The 14,363-nt window shown below is 55.6% G+C and overlaps 7 protein-coding genes across 7 annotated transcripts; 4 read left to right on the plus strand and 3 right to left on the minus strand.

Annotated features, from left to right (window-relative positions):
* Positions 1 to 462: 462 nt before the first annotated feature.
* Positions 463 to 2,591, plus strand: V2A60_004934 (kinase-like domain-containing protein; the record flags this gene model as incomplete). The annotated part of the gene is made up of 4 exons (XM_083256248.1): positions 463 to 1,342; positions 1,404 to 1,703; positions 1,761 to 2,142; positions 2,207 to 2,591. The coding sequence occupies 4 exons, from the start codon at positions 463 to 465 to the stop codon at positions 2,589 to 2,591; spliced, it is 1,947 nt and encodes a 648-aa protein (XP_083112374.1).
* Positions 2,592 to 3,577: 986 nt separating this feature from the next.
* V2A60_004935 (uncharacterized protein) lies at positions 3,578 to 5,278 on the plus strand (the record flags this gene model as incomplete). Its single annotated transcript, XM_083256249.1, has 1 exon — positions 3,578 to 5,278. One exon carries the CDS (start codon positions 3,578 to 3,580, stop codon positions 5,276 to 5,278), a length of 1,701 nt encoding a protein of 566 aa, XP_083112375.1.
* Positions 5,279 to 5,458: 180 nt separating this feature from the next.
* V2A60_004936 (LMBR1-like membrane protein-domain-containing protein) lies at positions 5,459 to 7,612 on the minus strand (the record flags this gene model as incomplete). Its single annotated transcript, XM_083256250.1, has 2 exons — positions 5,459 to 7,253; positions 7,302 to 7,612. 2 exons carry the CDS (start codon positions 7,610 to 7,612, stop codon positions 5,459 to 5,461), a joined length of 2,106 nt encoding a protein of 701 aa, XP_083112376.1.
* Positions 7,613 to 8,937: 1,325 nt separating this feature from the next.
* On the plus strand, positions 8,938 to 10,477 carry V2A60_004937 (histone acetyltransferase catalytic subunit HAT1; the record flags this gene model as incomplete). Its single annotated transcript, XM_083256251.1, has 3 exons — positions 8,938 to 8,965; positions 9,019 to 9,300; positions 9,351 to 10,477. 3 exons carry the CDS (start codon positions 8,938 to 8,940, stop codon positions 10,475 to 10,477), a joined length of 1,437 nt encoding a protein of 478 aa, XP_083112377.1.
* Positions 10,478 to 10,676: 199 nt separating this feature from the next.
* On the minus strand, positions 10,677 to 11,695 carry V2A60_004938 (pyrroline-5-carboxylate reductase dimerization-domain-containing protein; the record flags this gene model as incomplete). Its single annotated transcript, XM_083256252.1, has 2 exons — positions 10,677 to 11,578; positions 11,653 to 11,695. 2 exons carry the CDS (start codon positions 11,693 to 11,695, stop codon positions 10,677 to 10,679), a joined length of 945 nt encoding a protein of 314 aa, XP_083112378.1.
* Positions 11,696 to 12,278: 583 nt separating this feature from the next.
* V2A60_004939 (CTD kinase subunit gamma CTK3-domain-containing protein) lies at positions 12,279 to 13,160 on the plus strand (the record flags this gene model as incomplete). The annotated part of the gene is made up of 3 exons (XM_083256253.1): positions 12,279 to 12,434; positions 12,496 to 12,672; positions 12,726 to 13,160. The coding sequence occupies 3 exons, from the start codon at positions 12,279 to 12,281 to the stop codon at positions 13,158 to 13,160; spliced, it is 768 nt and encodes a 255-aa protein (XP_083112379.1).
* Positions 13,161 to 13,532: 372 nt separating this feature from the next.
* Positions 13,533 to 14,215, minus strand: V2A60_004940 (mitochondrial 54S ribosomal protein bL12m; the record flags this gene model as incomplete). The annotated part of the gene is made up of 2 exons (XM_083256254.1): positions 13,533 to 13,859; positions 13,985 to 14,215. 2 exons carry the CDS (start codon positions 14,213 to 14,215, stop codon positions 13,533 to 13,535), a joined length of 558 nt encoding a protein of 185 aa, XP_083112380.1.
* Positions 14,216 to 14,363: the final 148 nt, after the last annotated feature.

The raw sequence follows: 14,363 nt of genomic DNA on the forward strand, positions 1-14,363 counted from the left end.
AGTTAGTACCTCTCACCGTAGCACCTACACTCCTCCACTATGAGGACGTACGAGCAACGTGTTATAGCGCCTGTGACAACTGCTATTGCCCTGCCACCACCCACTGCTGAACCCTGATTGCTCAGCAAAGGACCCGAACAACCCAGCCTAACTTGGTACCCTGGCGCCAGACAAAAAAGATGCGCTACCAAACCTGTCGCCTGCCACGCCCATCCTCTGCGCCATCTCCACTATCCCCTCTCGCTGGCATCATCGGCGTCCCGTTCCTGTTCTCTATTCCTCCCGCTGCCTCGACTCGCACCACTTAACCACCGCCGGTATCCCTTCGCCCTTTTCCATCACCTCAGGGCAAATCATGGCATCGATTGCGTGATCTTCGCCCCCTTCGTCCAAGATCAACTCAATCTCCCTCACGCTCAGCTTGTCCGCCCGCTCGTCGTCGTCGTCGTCGCCGTCGTCACCATGCCTTCCAAAAATCCCAATGGCTCCTCGGGCCAGGTCAGCCACCGGTTGCGCAACTTCTTCCGCATCAACAGTCCATCCCCCGGAAGCGACAAGGAAAAGAATGCCTCATCCTCCGGCGCCTCCTCCTCGGGCATCACCCTCAACACGGGCGCCGCCGCCGCCGCCGCCGACAACATGGCCAGCCCCAAGCCCTCGCGCCACACAAAGTTCTTCAACAACACCTTCAGCAACACCGTCGGCCGCCTTCGTGCCCACACTGTCGCTAGCGAGGGCAACCAGCTCGAGGAGGCCATCAGCCCGACCGCTCACGCCAACCCTTACTTTGTCCACCAGGGCCAGCCCGGCCTCCGCCATCATAACGACGGCTCGGTGCCCCCAAGCCCGCCCGACACCCCGTCGCTCAACGTCTCCGGCCCCGAGGCTGGCGCCCCCGAGCACGCCACCGCAGAGACCAAGGAGGAGCTCGCTCGCAGGCTGAGACGGGTCGCCAGCGCCCCCAATGCCCAGGGCATGTTTGTCAACGATGCCGACAAGGTCGTCGGCGTCCCAGGCGAACGCCCGGGCACCGCCGAGCTCGGCAAGGATCCCGTTTTTCAGAGCCCCGACTCCGGCAAGGTTGGTCTCATCGGTTCCGCCGCCGCCCTTGCCAAAGCTCACGCCGCTGGACTGCAGGACGACGACACCCTCAGCGCTCTCCCGCCTCCCAAAGCCACCAGCGCCTCCTTCCGCCGAACCTACAGCTCCAATTCTATCAAGGTCCGCAATGTGGAAGTTAGTCCTGCCAGCTTTGACAAGATTAAGCTCATCGGAAAGGGAGATGTCGGCAAGGTCTATCTTGTTCGTGAGAAAAAGAGCAATCGTCTATACGCAATGAAGGGTATGCCTCGTCCTTCGTCCTTCTGCCTCCGTCAAAATCCACTAACCAGTTTTATGAATAGTCTTGAGCAAAAAGGAAATGATCAAACGCAACAAGATCAAGAGGGCCCTCGCCGAGCAGGAAATTCTGGCAACAAGTAACCACCCATTCATCGTTACCCTTTACCACTCTTTCCAGTCCGAAGACCACCTGTATCTTTGCATGGAATACTGCAGCGGTGGTGAATTCTTCCGTGCCCTGCAGACTCGTCCTGGAAAGTGTATTCCCGAAGATGATGCACGATTCTACGCTGCCGAAGTCACGGCTGCTCTCGAGTACTTGCATCTGATGGGTTTCATCTATAGAGATCTCAAGCCCGAAAGTAAGCTCAACTTGCATCCTGCCACTATCATGGCCCATCTTCTAACCCATAACTCAGATATTCTTCTACACCAGTCCGGACACATTATGCTTTCAGATTTCGATTTGTCAAAACAATCCGATCTCGGCGGCAAACCAACCATGATTGTTGGCAAAAATGGTGCGCGTACGGACGCTCTCCCCACCATCGACACCAGATCATGCATTGCCAATTTCCGGACCAACTCCTTTGTCGGCACCGAGGAATATATCGCGCCAGAGGTTATTAAGGGTAGTGGCCATACAAGCGCTGTCGACTGGTGGACGCTGGGTATCCTCATCTACGAAATGCTCTACGGCACAACTCCTTTCAAGGGCAAAAATCGCAATGCCACTTTTGCCAATATTCTCCGAGAGGATATTCCCTTCCCCGATCACGCTGGAGCTCCGCAGATATCAAAGTAAGCAACCGCCCAGTCTTGTATACCGACTGCGCCCCGTTTAGCCTTGCTAACTGAATTCTAGTCTCTGCAAGTCCCTCATCCGAAAGCTTCTGATCAAGGACGAAAACCGGCGACTCGGCGCAAGAGCCGGCGCATCAGATATTAAAGCCCATCCCTTCTTCCGCACCACGCAATGGGCTCTCATTCGCCATATGAAGCCCCCCATCGTTCCCCACGCTGGTCGCGGCATCGATACTGTCAATTTCCGAAACGTCAAGGAAAGTGAAAGCGTCGACATCAGTGGCGCCAAGCAGATGCCTGGTGTCCCGCTTGACAGTGGACTGTCCACGCCAGGCAACGAAATCGCGGATCCGTTCCTCGAGTTTAACAGTGTCACTCTACACCATGACGGCGATGACCACGGTCATCATGAGCACCACACCTACCAAAATGGCATCCAAGCATAGCCGCAGCACGACACGTCGTCGGCAGGCTTGCTCCTCAGCAGATATGTGTACACGACTTTGCATTGAGTGTTTAGAGCTGCATTCGAGCACTTTTTTTCATGTATTTCAGCCTGATTTTTTTGTTAACTTTTCGCATGAGCCACACTTGTAACGACCCGATGGATTAATCCGGCAGTTCCCGTGTTCTCACTCGGCAGCGGTGGCGGCTCCTCTCAGCTAGGTCGAGAACCAGACATGTTTGACTGATTGATCCATTGTACCAAATATGTCAAGGGTTTCTTGCAATATCAAGAAAAAAAGGAGAAAAAACATGGTGTTCGCAAATTTTTTTTTCTCGTTTGAATGGCGTTCCGGGAACAAATGGAGAGGCAAGATGGGGACTGGTATATGTCTTTTTTTTTTTTCCGAGTTTCGTTTTTTCTAGTTATTGCAGTTTACAACAGGTGATATCTGAATCTATCGATATGCATGTCAGTTTTGATTCATCTGATCCAGTTAAAAATAGCGACCTCTTGCTTCTGTTTCATGCCTGGAGAATCTTTATCAGCTGTTATTCCCAGTGGGAGAGTAGGTGACATGGTGACCGGGCTTGCGGCGCGTGACCACCTTGGGACGGGCGGATGATCCGTCCCAGAGCCGCGATACACCGCAACCCTAGACCGGTGCGCTTGAAAGGTAGGAGAAACGCTGGAAAGCACCGATTGAAAGAAAAAGAGTTGTGAGTTGCACGGTCGCATGATTCGAATTTGCCGAGAATGCCCCATCTTTGCAACAGCTGCATGATCACCAGAGACATGCGGCCTCGCCAGGCCGGGCAAGTGATACGAGGTATATACTATGGCTATATGGTAGTTCTTTTTCTTTCTTTCTCGAATCAACGCGATACTACGCAGCCTTTTATATGACCAGATTCTCTGGTCGGCTCTTACACTAGTCAGCGTTGGCAAAAGAGCACAGCCCAAAAGCAACGAAAGTACAAGTACACAATGTCGCAGCGTCGTCGCAAACCCCCGTCGTCGCCGCGCCTCTCCGGCGCCCCCGGTGCCGACGACGGCGGCCTCACACCTCTCGGCTACGTCCTCGAGTGGACGCCGCGCTCGCACCACCATCGGCACCGCCTCGACACGGTCGACAACCTGCGCTCGGAGCTCCTCGGCGGGGAGCCGGCCGGCGTCGAGCAGCTCATCGTGCTCCGCGGTGGGCCCGACCTCGTCGGCGCCGGCAGCAGCCGCCCGGACGATGACGGCGCCGGCGGCGTGAGCGACGCCCTGCGCAGCCTCGCAGGCGTCGACGCCGCCTTTGTGGAGGCGTTTGCGCGAGGTTGCGCGAAGCCGTTCCGGCCGCGCGGCAGGGCGAGGACCGCTCGCTGGTGGACGTGGCGGTACCCGGAGCAATCGACGACCACGCGCGATGGAAACGATGGCCCCAGCAGCAGCAGCAGCAGCAGCAGCTTTGTGATGATGCGCCACGCCGCGCTGTGGCTCTCGTCGCCGACCCCGATACTCTTGGTCGACACGCCGCTCGACCCGGCGGCGAGTCGGAGGCGTGACAAGCCGGCAGCGCCGCGGCTACGGCACCAGGACGCGGCGACGAGACGCTCGGGGCTGCAACACGGGATGGCCAGCGGCGACGGCGGCGGACGATACGGCTCGATGGTGCGGTACCACACCTCACCGCGTCCGCAGGTGGACAGCAGCAGCAGCAGCGGCAAGCCGGGAAGCCGCCCGGCTCCCACTCCCGTTTGGGCGCTCGACGACGAGCTCGCCGCCGCCGTGGACCACGTGCAGGACGTGGCCCTCGATGAGATGCTCGCCGAGATTGTCTACGAGCGCTGGGCCGCCTACCTCGGCGCGCTGCGGCTCGACGGCGACGGCGACGGCGACGTCGACGTCGACGGCGGCCGCGCCGCACGGCGGCTGCTCTGGAGCTACATGGTGGCGCTCGAGCGCAACCTCGACGACGCGCGGTGCTGCGCCCGCCAGGGGCGCTTCGTCGAGCACGCGAGCCCGGCCGCGTGGACGGACCTGTCGCAGCGCGCGCAGCTGCGCATCCAACTCGCTAGTGCTGCCTCTGCCACCTCCTCCATTACCAACCGGCGGCGCCACCACCATCACCGCCGCCGCCGCGATGAGGAGGACGAGGAGGGGGAGGAGAAAGATGGCGTTGCTCCCCGGCGCGGCGGCGGCGACGAGGGCGACGCGGCCAACGAGCGCAGCCTCGACCGCATCGCGTACCTCGGCGGGGTGCTGCTTCCCGTGACCGTCGTCGCCGGCGTGCTGGCCATCGAGGGCCGCTACGGGCCCGAGGGCCCCCAGTTCTGGGTCTTTTGGGCCGCCAGCGCCGCGGCCTCGGTCGCCGCCCTGCTCGTCATCTACCTCGACCAGCTTCGCCTCGCCGACGTCTGGGTCGAGATGCCCAGCACGGTGGAAGCCGGCGGCGGCGGCGGCGACGGCGGAGGAGGCTTCGGCTTGGGTGGTGTGGTGGACGACGGCGGCGGAAAGCTCGTGGCGGCCGCCGCCGCGCGTCGTCGCGCGTGGCACAGGGAGCGCATGGGGTGGGCGCGCGCGATGAAGCGGGCGACGGGGTATTACAGGCTGCGCGGCGCGCGGTGGATCCGTTTCCAGAGCCCGGCAAACGAGGAGGGAAGGGGGAGGGAGGAGGATATCATTGTTGTTCACGAGGAGTGAGGTTCTGCTTTTCTAGATGTTCCTTTGGTCTCTATTCGTCCTAGGAAATACAGAGGCGTCTGTTTGGCTTCAAACGAAGGGAGATGTCGACTGTTTAAATGTACCATAACGGTATGCCCTTGGTGAAAGAGAAGAAGTCTATTTCGCTAAACTAAACCAAGAAAATTATCAAGTCTAATATTACAGTCGAATTTGGCCACCGCCGCTGTTGCTACTATTACCACCGAACCAGCTTCGGATATCGCTTCTGTCTTGGCCACCAGCGCTACCTTCGCCGCCGCCCATCCATTTTGGCTTCTTGAAGCCCTGCCCTAGCTCTTGGAACCACTTTGGCGTCTCTATATTGTCAACCGTATTCTTCATGCGGTGGCCAATGATTTGGATCAAGCTATCGTCTTCGGGCGGTTCGTCCAAGTAGCGATGGGACGAAGCGCCGGTTCTCTGAGCTCCTGGCGTCGAAGCCACCCCGATCGTTCTCGGTGCACCTCGGGAAGCGCTCTCACCGGGCGGTACAGAAAGGACAGGCGCGACCCGTCCGCCGTCGCCGCCGCCGGCGACGGCCAATCTCGCAAACAACTCATCACGGCGGCGGGCGGTCTCGCCGCCCAGCTCTCGCTCGATCAAATCGCGGCCTTCCCGCCACGAGCCCGTGCCATAGCCGGTTAGGTTTTCTTCGTCATCATCGAGCAGGTCAATGCCGACAAAGAGTCGCTTTGCTTTGCCATATAAGCCAAACGTGGCTGCAATCACGGGTATGATCAAAAAGTATGGGAATAAATCATCAAACCATCGGCCAAGATGGGTAAAGTCGATGAGGCGTCCCAAAAAGCCGTAAAAAGCAGTCTTTGTGTACACTTCGCTGGACAGAAACGTCAAGAAGTTGTAGGACAACGGCACAGTCAGCTTGGCTACCTGCATGGCGTACCAAAAAGCAGCCTCGTAGCCCGTATTTCGCCGAACGAGTGCTCGCCCACGCCAGACTTTGACTTCGGTCATGGTGACAAGCGCGGCGGCACACATGTAGCAGATCCAAAAAGCGGAAATGACTTGCCCGGCAAAGCCCACTTCTGCCTTGTCGCCGACCCAGTGATGGATGACGCTCAGACGGATGACTGACAGATGAGGAAAAGGCAGCTTGACAATTTCGGACCAAATGATGCATGCAGACGCCAAGGCGAGGAGTATTCCAAGCCCTATCTGCATATACGGCCCGATTTGATAGTGCCATAAATACCTGGTATAGGGGTTGAGCAGCTTAGCTTTGTCCCATATCCCCGCATGGCGTGATGCATCTCCGAAAGTGAGCTTCTTCGACGCTGCAGAGTCCAAAATCTCTTGCGATTTCCCGGCCTCATTCACCAAGTCATGCCACTCATGCACGAAGCGTGATCTCGCGTGCTTCGCTCGAATCAACCGCCGCGTGAGGTCGGCCAGGTATGTTGGTGTGATGACGTTCGGTACAGTTCGGTCCATTGTATTTACATCGAATGCCGTGGCGTGCGGTCTCGCCTCGGCTATGTTGGCGATTTCTTGCAGCTCTTCGATCCAGTCGCGGAAGTCGGCGGCGCTGCCGACTTTGCGCTTCGCGAGCTCGGCAACTTGGGCCTCAATCTCTTCCAAAGACGTCGCAGAGTCTTCCATTTTTTCGTATGCCTTTGGCGCTTTTGCCTGCAGCCGGCGCAGTTTGTTTGCTATATTGGCATCGCGGATCAGACGCTTTGGTATGGCGACTAGTCCGTGTCCCATGAGGTAGATGGCAAAGACCAATCCCCAGCAGTACGCCAAGGCCATCACAACACTCTTGAGAGAATCATAGGTCACATCATATCGTATCACAACATATGCAAGCCCAAAGATGGCGGAACCCAGCACAATAGCGTAGAACTGTGCATTCGATCGGAGCGAGTACATGAGGCGGTCGTAGGGTTCTCGGTATCCAGCGTCGGAGTATTCACCGAGAATCGGTAGAAGGAACCTGTATCATATTAACAAATACTTCGCCAAAGTGCCATGTCATACGAACCAGGTCAAGGCGAACGTGAGCCAGTATGTTATCCGCCACGAGACAAGAATGACCCTTTGGGGAAGCCAAATCCCGCGCGTCCCGTCATCGTCCGTTCCTGCGCTCGTGGCCAGGTCTATCGGTACCAGGAGTACTATAACAGATGGAAGCCATATTGCGAAGAAGATGGGCACAAAGTAGAACCCCGGTGTCGACCGAAGCGGCAGGTAGTGTCGCAAGATCAGCAGAACAACAAGCGACACGAAGATGAGCGCAATGATGGAAAAGACAATGGAGCCCACTGGCAGCGGGCGGCTTGCTGTGTTAAACATACTCGACGGCGGATTCCGAAGCCATCCGAGCCGTGTCGGTTCAAGTTGTGAGGGTGGCAAAGATGGGAGACAGTGATGTCGCAAAGTTGCAGCCTGCAGAAACGCCCTCGTGACGTAAATCTGGTTCGTCAAGTCACTGTTCGTAGCTACTGATAGTGAGCTAGCATGTGGGCCAGTTGTTTGCGCCATGTACCACAGGTAAAGTTGCTGCGAACATCGCTTTGTCGCAATCGTTTACCCAGTATAGCAGTCCAAGTGCATAAAAGTAAATATGCCCTTTTCTGGTAAAAAATTTATACGAAAAACTTTGCTACAGTCATTTGATTACCTCCTCTGCTACCCAGGTACCGACTTTTCCAGGGTATAGTAGTGGCCATTATCAAGAACAAGTAGCACCGGTGCTGGAGGTGGCTATGTTGGTGTCCAGATGATTGCTCTTCACAAGGCGCTTATGCACAGAGAATATGGGCATTTTCGCTCCGATCGGTGCCCTTGAGACTACCTTCAGTACTTCTGACAAAAACTTGATGTTGTACTTAGTAGTATGTCGTATGTGGGCCATCCCAATATCAGCAGCAAGATAGAAATTGCCTTCGGTAAAAGGAGCCCGTGCAACTTGATTTGCTGGCTGTACAGCGCCAAAGACCCGGGTTGACCGGGACAGTGTGAGTGCTTTGGTAGCATCTTATTCAACTCGACGACAGGGCTCCCGACGAGGGACGAAGTAATTTGCGATTCCGTGGCATGGATCAACTAGAATATCAGACGGCGTTTCAGGTTTCCGACGAGATGAAAAGAATAAACCAGTTAGCTGTACATCATAATTATGACTTTTAATTAATCATGGCCTAGGCGACTTTCCATCATCTCTGACTAGAGTTGTAATATGAACGTTGAGAGATTGCATCACAGGGCGACTCCATGTACCACACCTCACCACTCAGTACTAATATGGTTCACCTGTTCTCTATCTATAGAGGTGATTCGCGGCAAGAGAGGCTCGTCTATCTCGTGAAGCTCGCATAGAAAGAACAAGATAGATAAAGCTCACTAAAATATCAGTATTTTAAAAAAAAGATTGATAAATAAGAAGATGTCCACAAAAACGCAATCTCAATACTCTCGCCGGAAGTCGCTGAAAGTGTAGCCTTGGATCTCAGGCAGGAACCACTTAACGAGCGCGACGCGGTTCGCAGTCGGGAAACGCGCCAGTTGAGCTTCATCTCGCAAGCTTCACCATACCAGGTTGAACAGCCACTACATAAACTTTTTCCCCAACTTTGGAAATCGGATTTGTACACAATTCAAACTCACTCAAATCCATCATGGCCGCTCTTCCAAATCTCGAGGAGTGTAAGTTCATAGCTCTGTACCTCGGCTCATACCAGTGCTAACCTTCGGCCTAGGGCTTGTCGACTCGAATGCGGCTTTCAACATCAGTTTGGTGTCACCAACTCCTTCGGGCCTTCAACTCATTTCCACCTTTAACCCGAGTTTCACTTACCCTATCTTTGGCGAAGATGAAAAAATCTTCGGTTACAAGGATCTCAAGATCAACCTCAGATACCGCGCGAACGATATGCGCCCGCACGTGCAAACGTCGTACAGCAACAAATTCACACCCATCGGCGAAACGGAGCCCATGGATGTGACACGCATGCTGAAAGAGGATGCGCAAGTTCCCGATAGTAAGGCATATTCTGCTGAATGTCACGCGACGAGTACTAACGACGCCTAGTCGCATTCGGAAAGGCTGCAGATTTCGAGACCAACTCGCAGAAGCTTGGCGACGATTGGACACCACCTGGAGAGCTTCATTCGAGTTTTGAAGGCAGCGATGGTACATACGAAATTTGGAAGGGCACTCTAGCGGACCCCGCCATCAAGCAATTGAATAAGCGTATTCAATTGCTGATTCCTCTGTTCATTGAGGGCGGTTCTTACATTGGCCAAGCCCCAGACCCGGATGTCTCAGATGCTGAAATGCCCGATGCAGATCGCTGGACTCTTTTCCTGCTCTACCGCAGACAGCCATCGTCTGTTGATCCGGACAAGAGCTCATATGTATTTGTGGGCTATTCAACCATTTATCGATTCTTTTACTTCCGACCTCCGCCGACGCCTCCCGCCTCCCCGAACCACGATTGGGAGCTGCCCCAAGGCGATCTGGATCTGACACAGCTACCTTGCCGCACGCGACTATCCCAATTTTTGATTCTGCCTCCTTTCCAGGGTAATGGACATGGCGCGCGACTATACAAGTCGATATTTGAGTACTACCATAAGCACGCTCAAACGCACGAGTTCACGATCGAGAACCCAAATGAGGCCTTTGACGAGCTCCGAGATGCCTGCGACTTGAAGTTCCTACGCACCGTGCCTGAATTTGCCGCTCTGAAGCTGAACCCAAGTGTGACAGTTGGCAAGAGAGGACTGATCCCACCGTTGATCAAGAGCAGTGAGGAACTGGAGGCAATCCGAGTCAAGACCAAGATTGCGCCGCGTCAGTTTGCACGCGTCTTGGAGATGCACATCATGTCCCAGCTTCCAGACTCGGTTCGCCCTCGCATCGACCCAGATGAGAAAGTTCCGTCGAAAAGTGCCGCCGACCGCCATTTGGAGCGATTGTGGCAACTTCTGGTAAAACAGAGACTTTATAGACACAATCGAGACATACTGGCACAAATTGAGCTCTCTGAACGGATTGACAAATTAGGTGAGACATTGCTGGGCGTCGAGCTTGAATATGCCAGGCTTTTGGCTGCGCATGGCTCCAGTTCTGTCAGCGCGAACAAGGCAAAGCGCAGGTTGGATGACGATGCGGAATCTACTTCGAGCAAGCGGACAAGAATGGACGACGAGTAGATTGTGCTCCACTCATCGTGGTTATTTTGGGTTAATCGGGAAATCATATTCACGGCGTTTGGAATTAAAAGAACTGGCGTGTCAGGTCTAGTCTAGGATGTTGCATGTCGGTTGATAAGTGTTAATGTTAAAACATGTAATGTGCTTTGCCTTTATCTTGTGTCATATTTCATCAGGTCTGTCTATTTTCGTTTTGTATTTACTGCAGGTATGGACGAGTACCGTTGACATTCTGAACGCCCTTGCCAAGCTGGCTAGCAACAACAGCAGCCTCTCGAATAGCGCGCGAGATGGTACCACGAGCACCACCGTCTTCGAGAACAAGCAGGCCGCCGATGGTGCAACCGCCGGGGGTGCAAACATTCTCACGCAGCACAGCAGGGTGCTCGCCGCTCTGTACCAGGCCGGTGGCTCCTCTCATGGTCTGGGCAGCCATGCGGCGGGCCTCGGCGCGAGGGATTCCCATGGCGACAGCGCCGTCCGTGGCTGCCTCAAGCATCAGGAGGAACATGGCGGGGCCAGAACCAGCCAGGGCAGTCGAAGCATCCATGTTATTGGCAGGCAGGAAGACGACGTCGCCAATCTGCTTGAAGATCCAGGTGATGAGAGCATTGTCCTTGTCCGGGAGGGGGGGGTTCGAGATGCCGATAACGGTCATGGACTCGCGGATCAGGGCAGCCGTGTTGCACATAGCACGAATACAGCGACAGCGACCATCCTCCTCAGGGTTGCCTTCGAGCACCTTGCCGTAGATGGCCTCCTCCATAGCCTCGGCAGTGATGCCCGCGCAGACGGAGACGAGAAGCTTGCCCTTGAGAGCGTCGGCCATGCCAGGGACGCCGAGCACGTCCTTGACCATGTAGGGCTTGCAGGCCAGAAGGACGACCTGGGCCTTCTCAACAGAAGCGACATTGTCGTTGCGCACGACCTCGACGCGCGAAGAGTGAGCGGACAGCGCCGTCTTAACACGGTCAGCGCTCTTTTCGCTGCGGACGCAGGCGATGAACTTGGAGGGCAGCGAAGCGGGGACATCATTGCCGGGTGTGACGCCCGCAGCCAAGGAAGAGAGAACACCGTTGGCAATGGCAATGCCCATGGTGCCTAAGGACGAAAAGCCCTCGAGTGTTAGTTTGTATTGCATGATGAGGCATGACGATTTCTTTTCCAAGACCTACCGCAGCCCAGGACGGTGAGAGTGAAGCCGGAATCAGAAGACATCTTGGTCAAGGGTAGTAGCTGGATGTCGCGCAAAAAGACTTGGAGGGGTAATGGTTCAAGCCTGAGACTGGGCGGTAGGAAGGACAAGAAGAAGTCGACCGCGAGAATAACAGGTCAAGTCAAGTGTTGTATCTCAAAAATGTGATGTAAAATGGAGCACTGCACCGTCACGTAAGAGTTGGTTGCAGAAGACGGGTTAAGATTTTATAGTTAGCGAGCCGATGGTAGCCTCGACGTCACTGTGCATCTGGCCGATCTCGCATCCATGGTGTTTCCCCCTGTGGCAAAGGGGCTATACAGGTCTCTTCTAGCGGACATTTCCCTGTAGCCCGCTAGAATGCAGGGAATCCCGCCCGCCATCTGCGACTCGTTACAGTGCTGGCTGGCCGACCTACGTTCACTGAAAAGACATGAGCTCCACCTGCTTCAGCGCCGTGACCGAGGATCCATTGCCGCCAGAAGCAGCAGCAGCACCGCGCGCCTCAATAGCGCCAGGCTCTGCAACGGCGCATTTTGTCAACGTAGCTCTTGGCCTGGCAACACGTCGGCATCACAGTGCCACCTGGCAACATCAGTAGGCAATATGGCGGACCCGTTTGAGGTGCGCATGCGATTTAGCAACCAGCTCAAGCATCTCAATGCTTCCGTTGCCTCGTCTCAAAAAGCGGCTCAATATGCCCTAAAGTATAGGGAATGGCATGAGGACCTGCACTCTTGCATTCTCGAGCAGGTCGAACGGGTTCGTTTTACCACCACGTATCCCAGCTGCTGCCCATAGCAGTGGCTAACCTGAATGACAGACAAACATGAATACTCGGGCCAACATCATGTATTTCATTGAGCACTTTCTCGACCAGGCAAGCAGAGAAGGCCAACCAGACTACATTCGCATGATGCAGCGCGACATCATCCGTGTCGTCGATGCTGTGGCTCCAGATGATGGATCGGGGGCCGCTAATGTCAAAGTTGTCCGCAAGGTAAGCATGAATCGCTCACCAGATAAGCCTGGCACCAAGCTGATGCCTCAAAGGTCCTCCAGGGGTTGCAGAGCAAAGGCTTCCTCGACGACCAGGTCGCGGCGCAGATTGAGGATGTGATCAAAGAGCGCGGAACCAAGGATCATGAACTCGGGCTATCGTCTCCGGTGGAAAATGCCGAGATGGCGGAGCAAACGCCGGCGCAGCCTCACGGCCAGTCGGCCAAGCGGGCTACTCCGGCACGGTTGGACAAGCGCCAAGTCGAGCAGCGCATCGAGGAAGACAGGGAGCGACACAAGCGTGAGCGGGAGAGTATATGGGCCATTCCAAAGGGCGACGATGCTGAGATGAACAAACTCTGGGACGAGACGAGCGACTTTGGTGAGGATGACGACCGCCTCATTACCGAAGAGAGCGCCGACTTTGACACCGAAATGGAGATGCAGCTGTGTCAGCATCAGCGGGCTGCGAATGGGGAGCGCAGGTAGCCACAATTTTCGTGGTTAATTCGCTTCGGATCAATGGTGAAGTGAAAATTGCTGGGCATTGGGACGGCGTTTGGAGAATTGGTTCATGGCTGAGGGCGTCTGCTTTGGTCGAGATACCCAAAGACCGTTGCCTAGATGCTCTTGAAAAGAAAAAAAACCTCGGTAACGGGTAGCTAATAGACAGGATTTCTGGACACTGCCGGTATTTTGGTGCAAGAATGAGAATTTTATTGTATTCTGCTAGATACTAATACACATGATTTTATACATGTCATGAGGCGCACTGAGATGGGCATGATGGGCCCCTCCATGTCCTGCAACCTCATACCCGATGCGATGCAATGCGATGCGATGCACGCCCTGTTTTTTTTTTTACTCCATGGTGACCTTGGCGCCGAGCTCCTTCATGGTGGCAATGATCTTCTCGGCGTCCTCCTTGGGGACGTTCTCCTTCATCATCTTGGGCGCGCTCTCGACAAACTTCTTGGACTCGACCAAGCTCAGGCCGAGCAAGCTCTTGATCTCCTTGATGACCTTGGCCTTGGCGGCGGCGTCAAACTCTTGCAGCTGGAGGGTGAAAAGGGTCTTTTCGGCGGCGGCAGGGGCAGCCTCCTCGGCTTCTTCGGCGGCCGCCGCGGGGGCGGCAGCGGGAGCGGCAGCGAAGCCACCGACGGGGAGATCGGGAATGTTGAGCTTCGTCTGCAAGAAGGACCTCGTTAGCTTGTGCGTCGGCTGAGTGCGTCGGCGACGACGGGCCCATAAACAGCTCTCTGAATTTCGCTTCTGCGCCAGGAGACCTGAGCGGCGGCGAGTATAAATCATACCTTGAGGCTGGAGACGAGGTCGGCGGTCTCGAGAAGCGTCAGCTTGCTGATCTGCTCGACAATCTCGGCAATCTTGGGGTTCGCGGGAGCCTCAGCGGCGGCGGCGTCTGTCGAGTTGTACCGTCTCGATGTGGCACCGAGGCGCAGAGTCTGTGTAGGGGCTCGCATGGCGCTGGCGGAGCGCAATTGGCGGGCGCAGGTGCGCGCCGCGTACCGGCAGGACATGGCCATTGTTGTGAGCGAGGAATTGGTGCGCCTGGTGATGCGTGGCTCGACGGGGAGGGCGGGACGATGCAGTGAGAGGTGAGGGAGCGAGTCGCGTGCAGTTTCTCGTGGCGTTGTCAGTCACCCTGAAGTTTTTCCACCAGGTTGCTTCATG

Source organism: Cordyceps javanica, chromosome 3, assembly GCF_051103115.1.
Source record: "Cordyceps javanica chromosome 3, complete sequence".
NCBI lineage: Eukaryota > Fungi > Ascomycota > Sordariomycetes > Hypocreales > Cordycipitaceae > Cordyceps > Cordyceps javanica.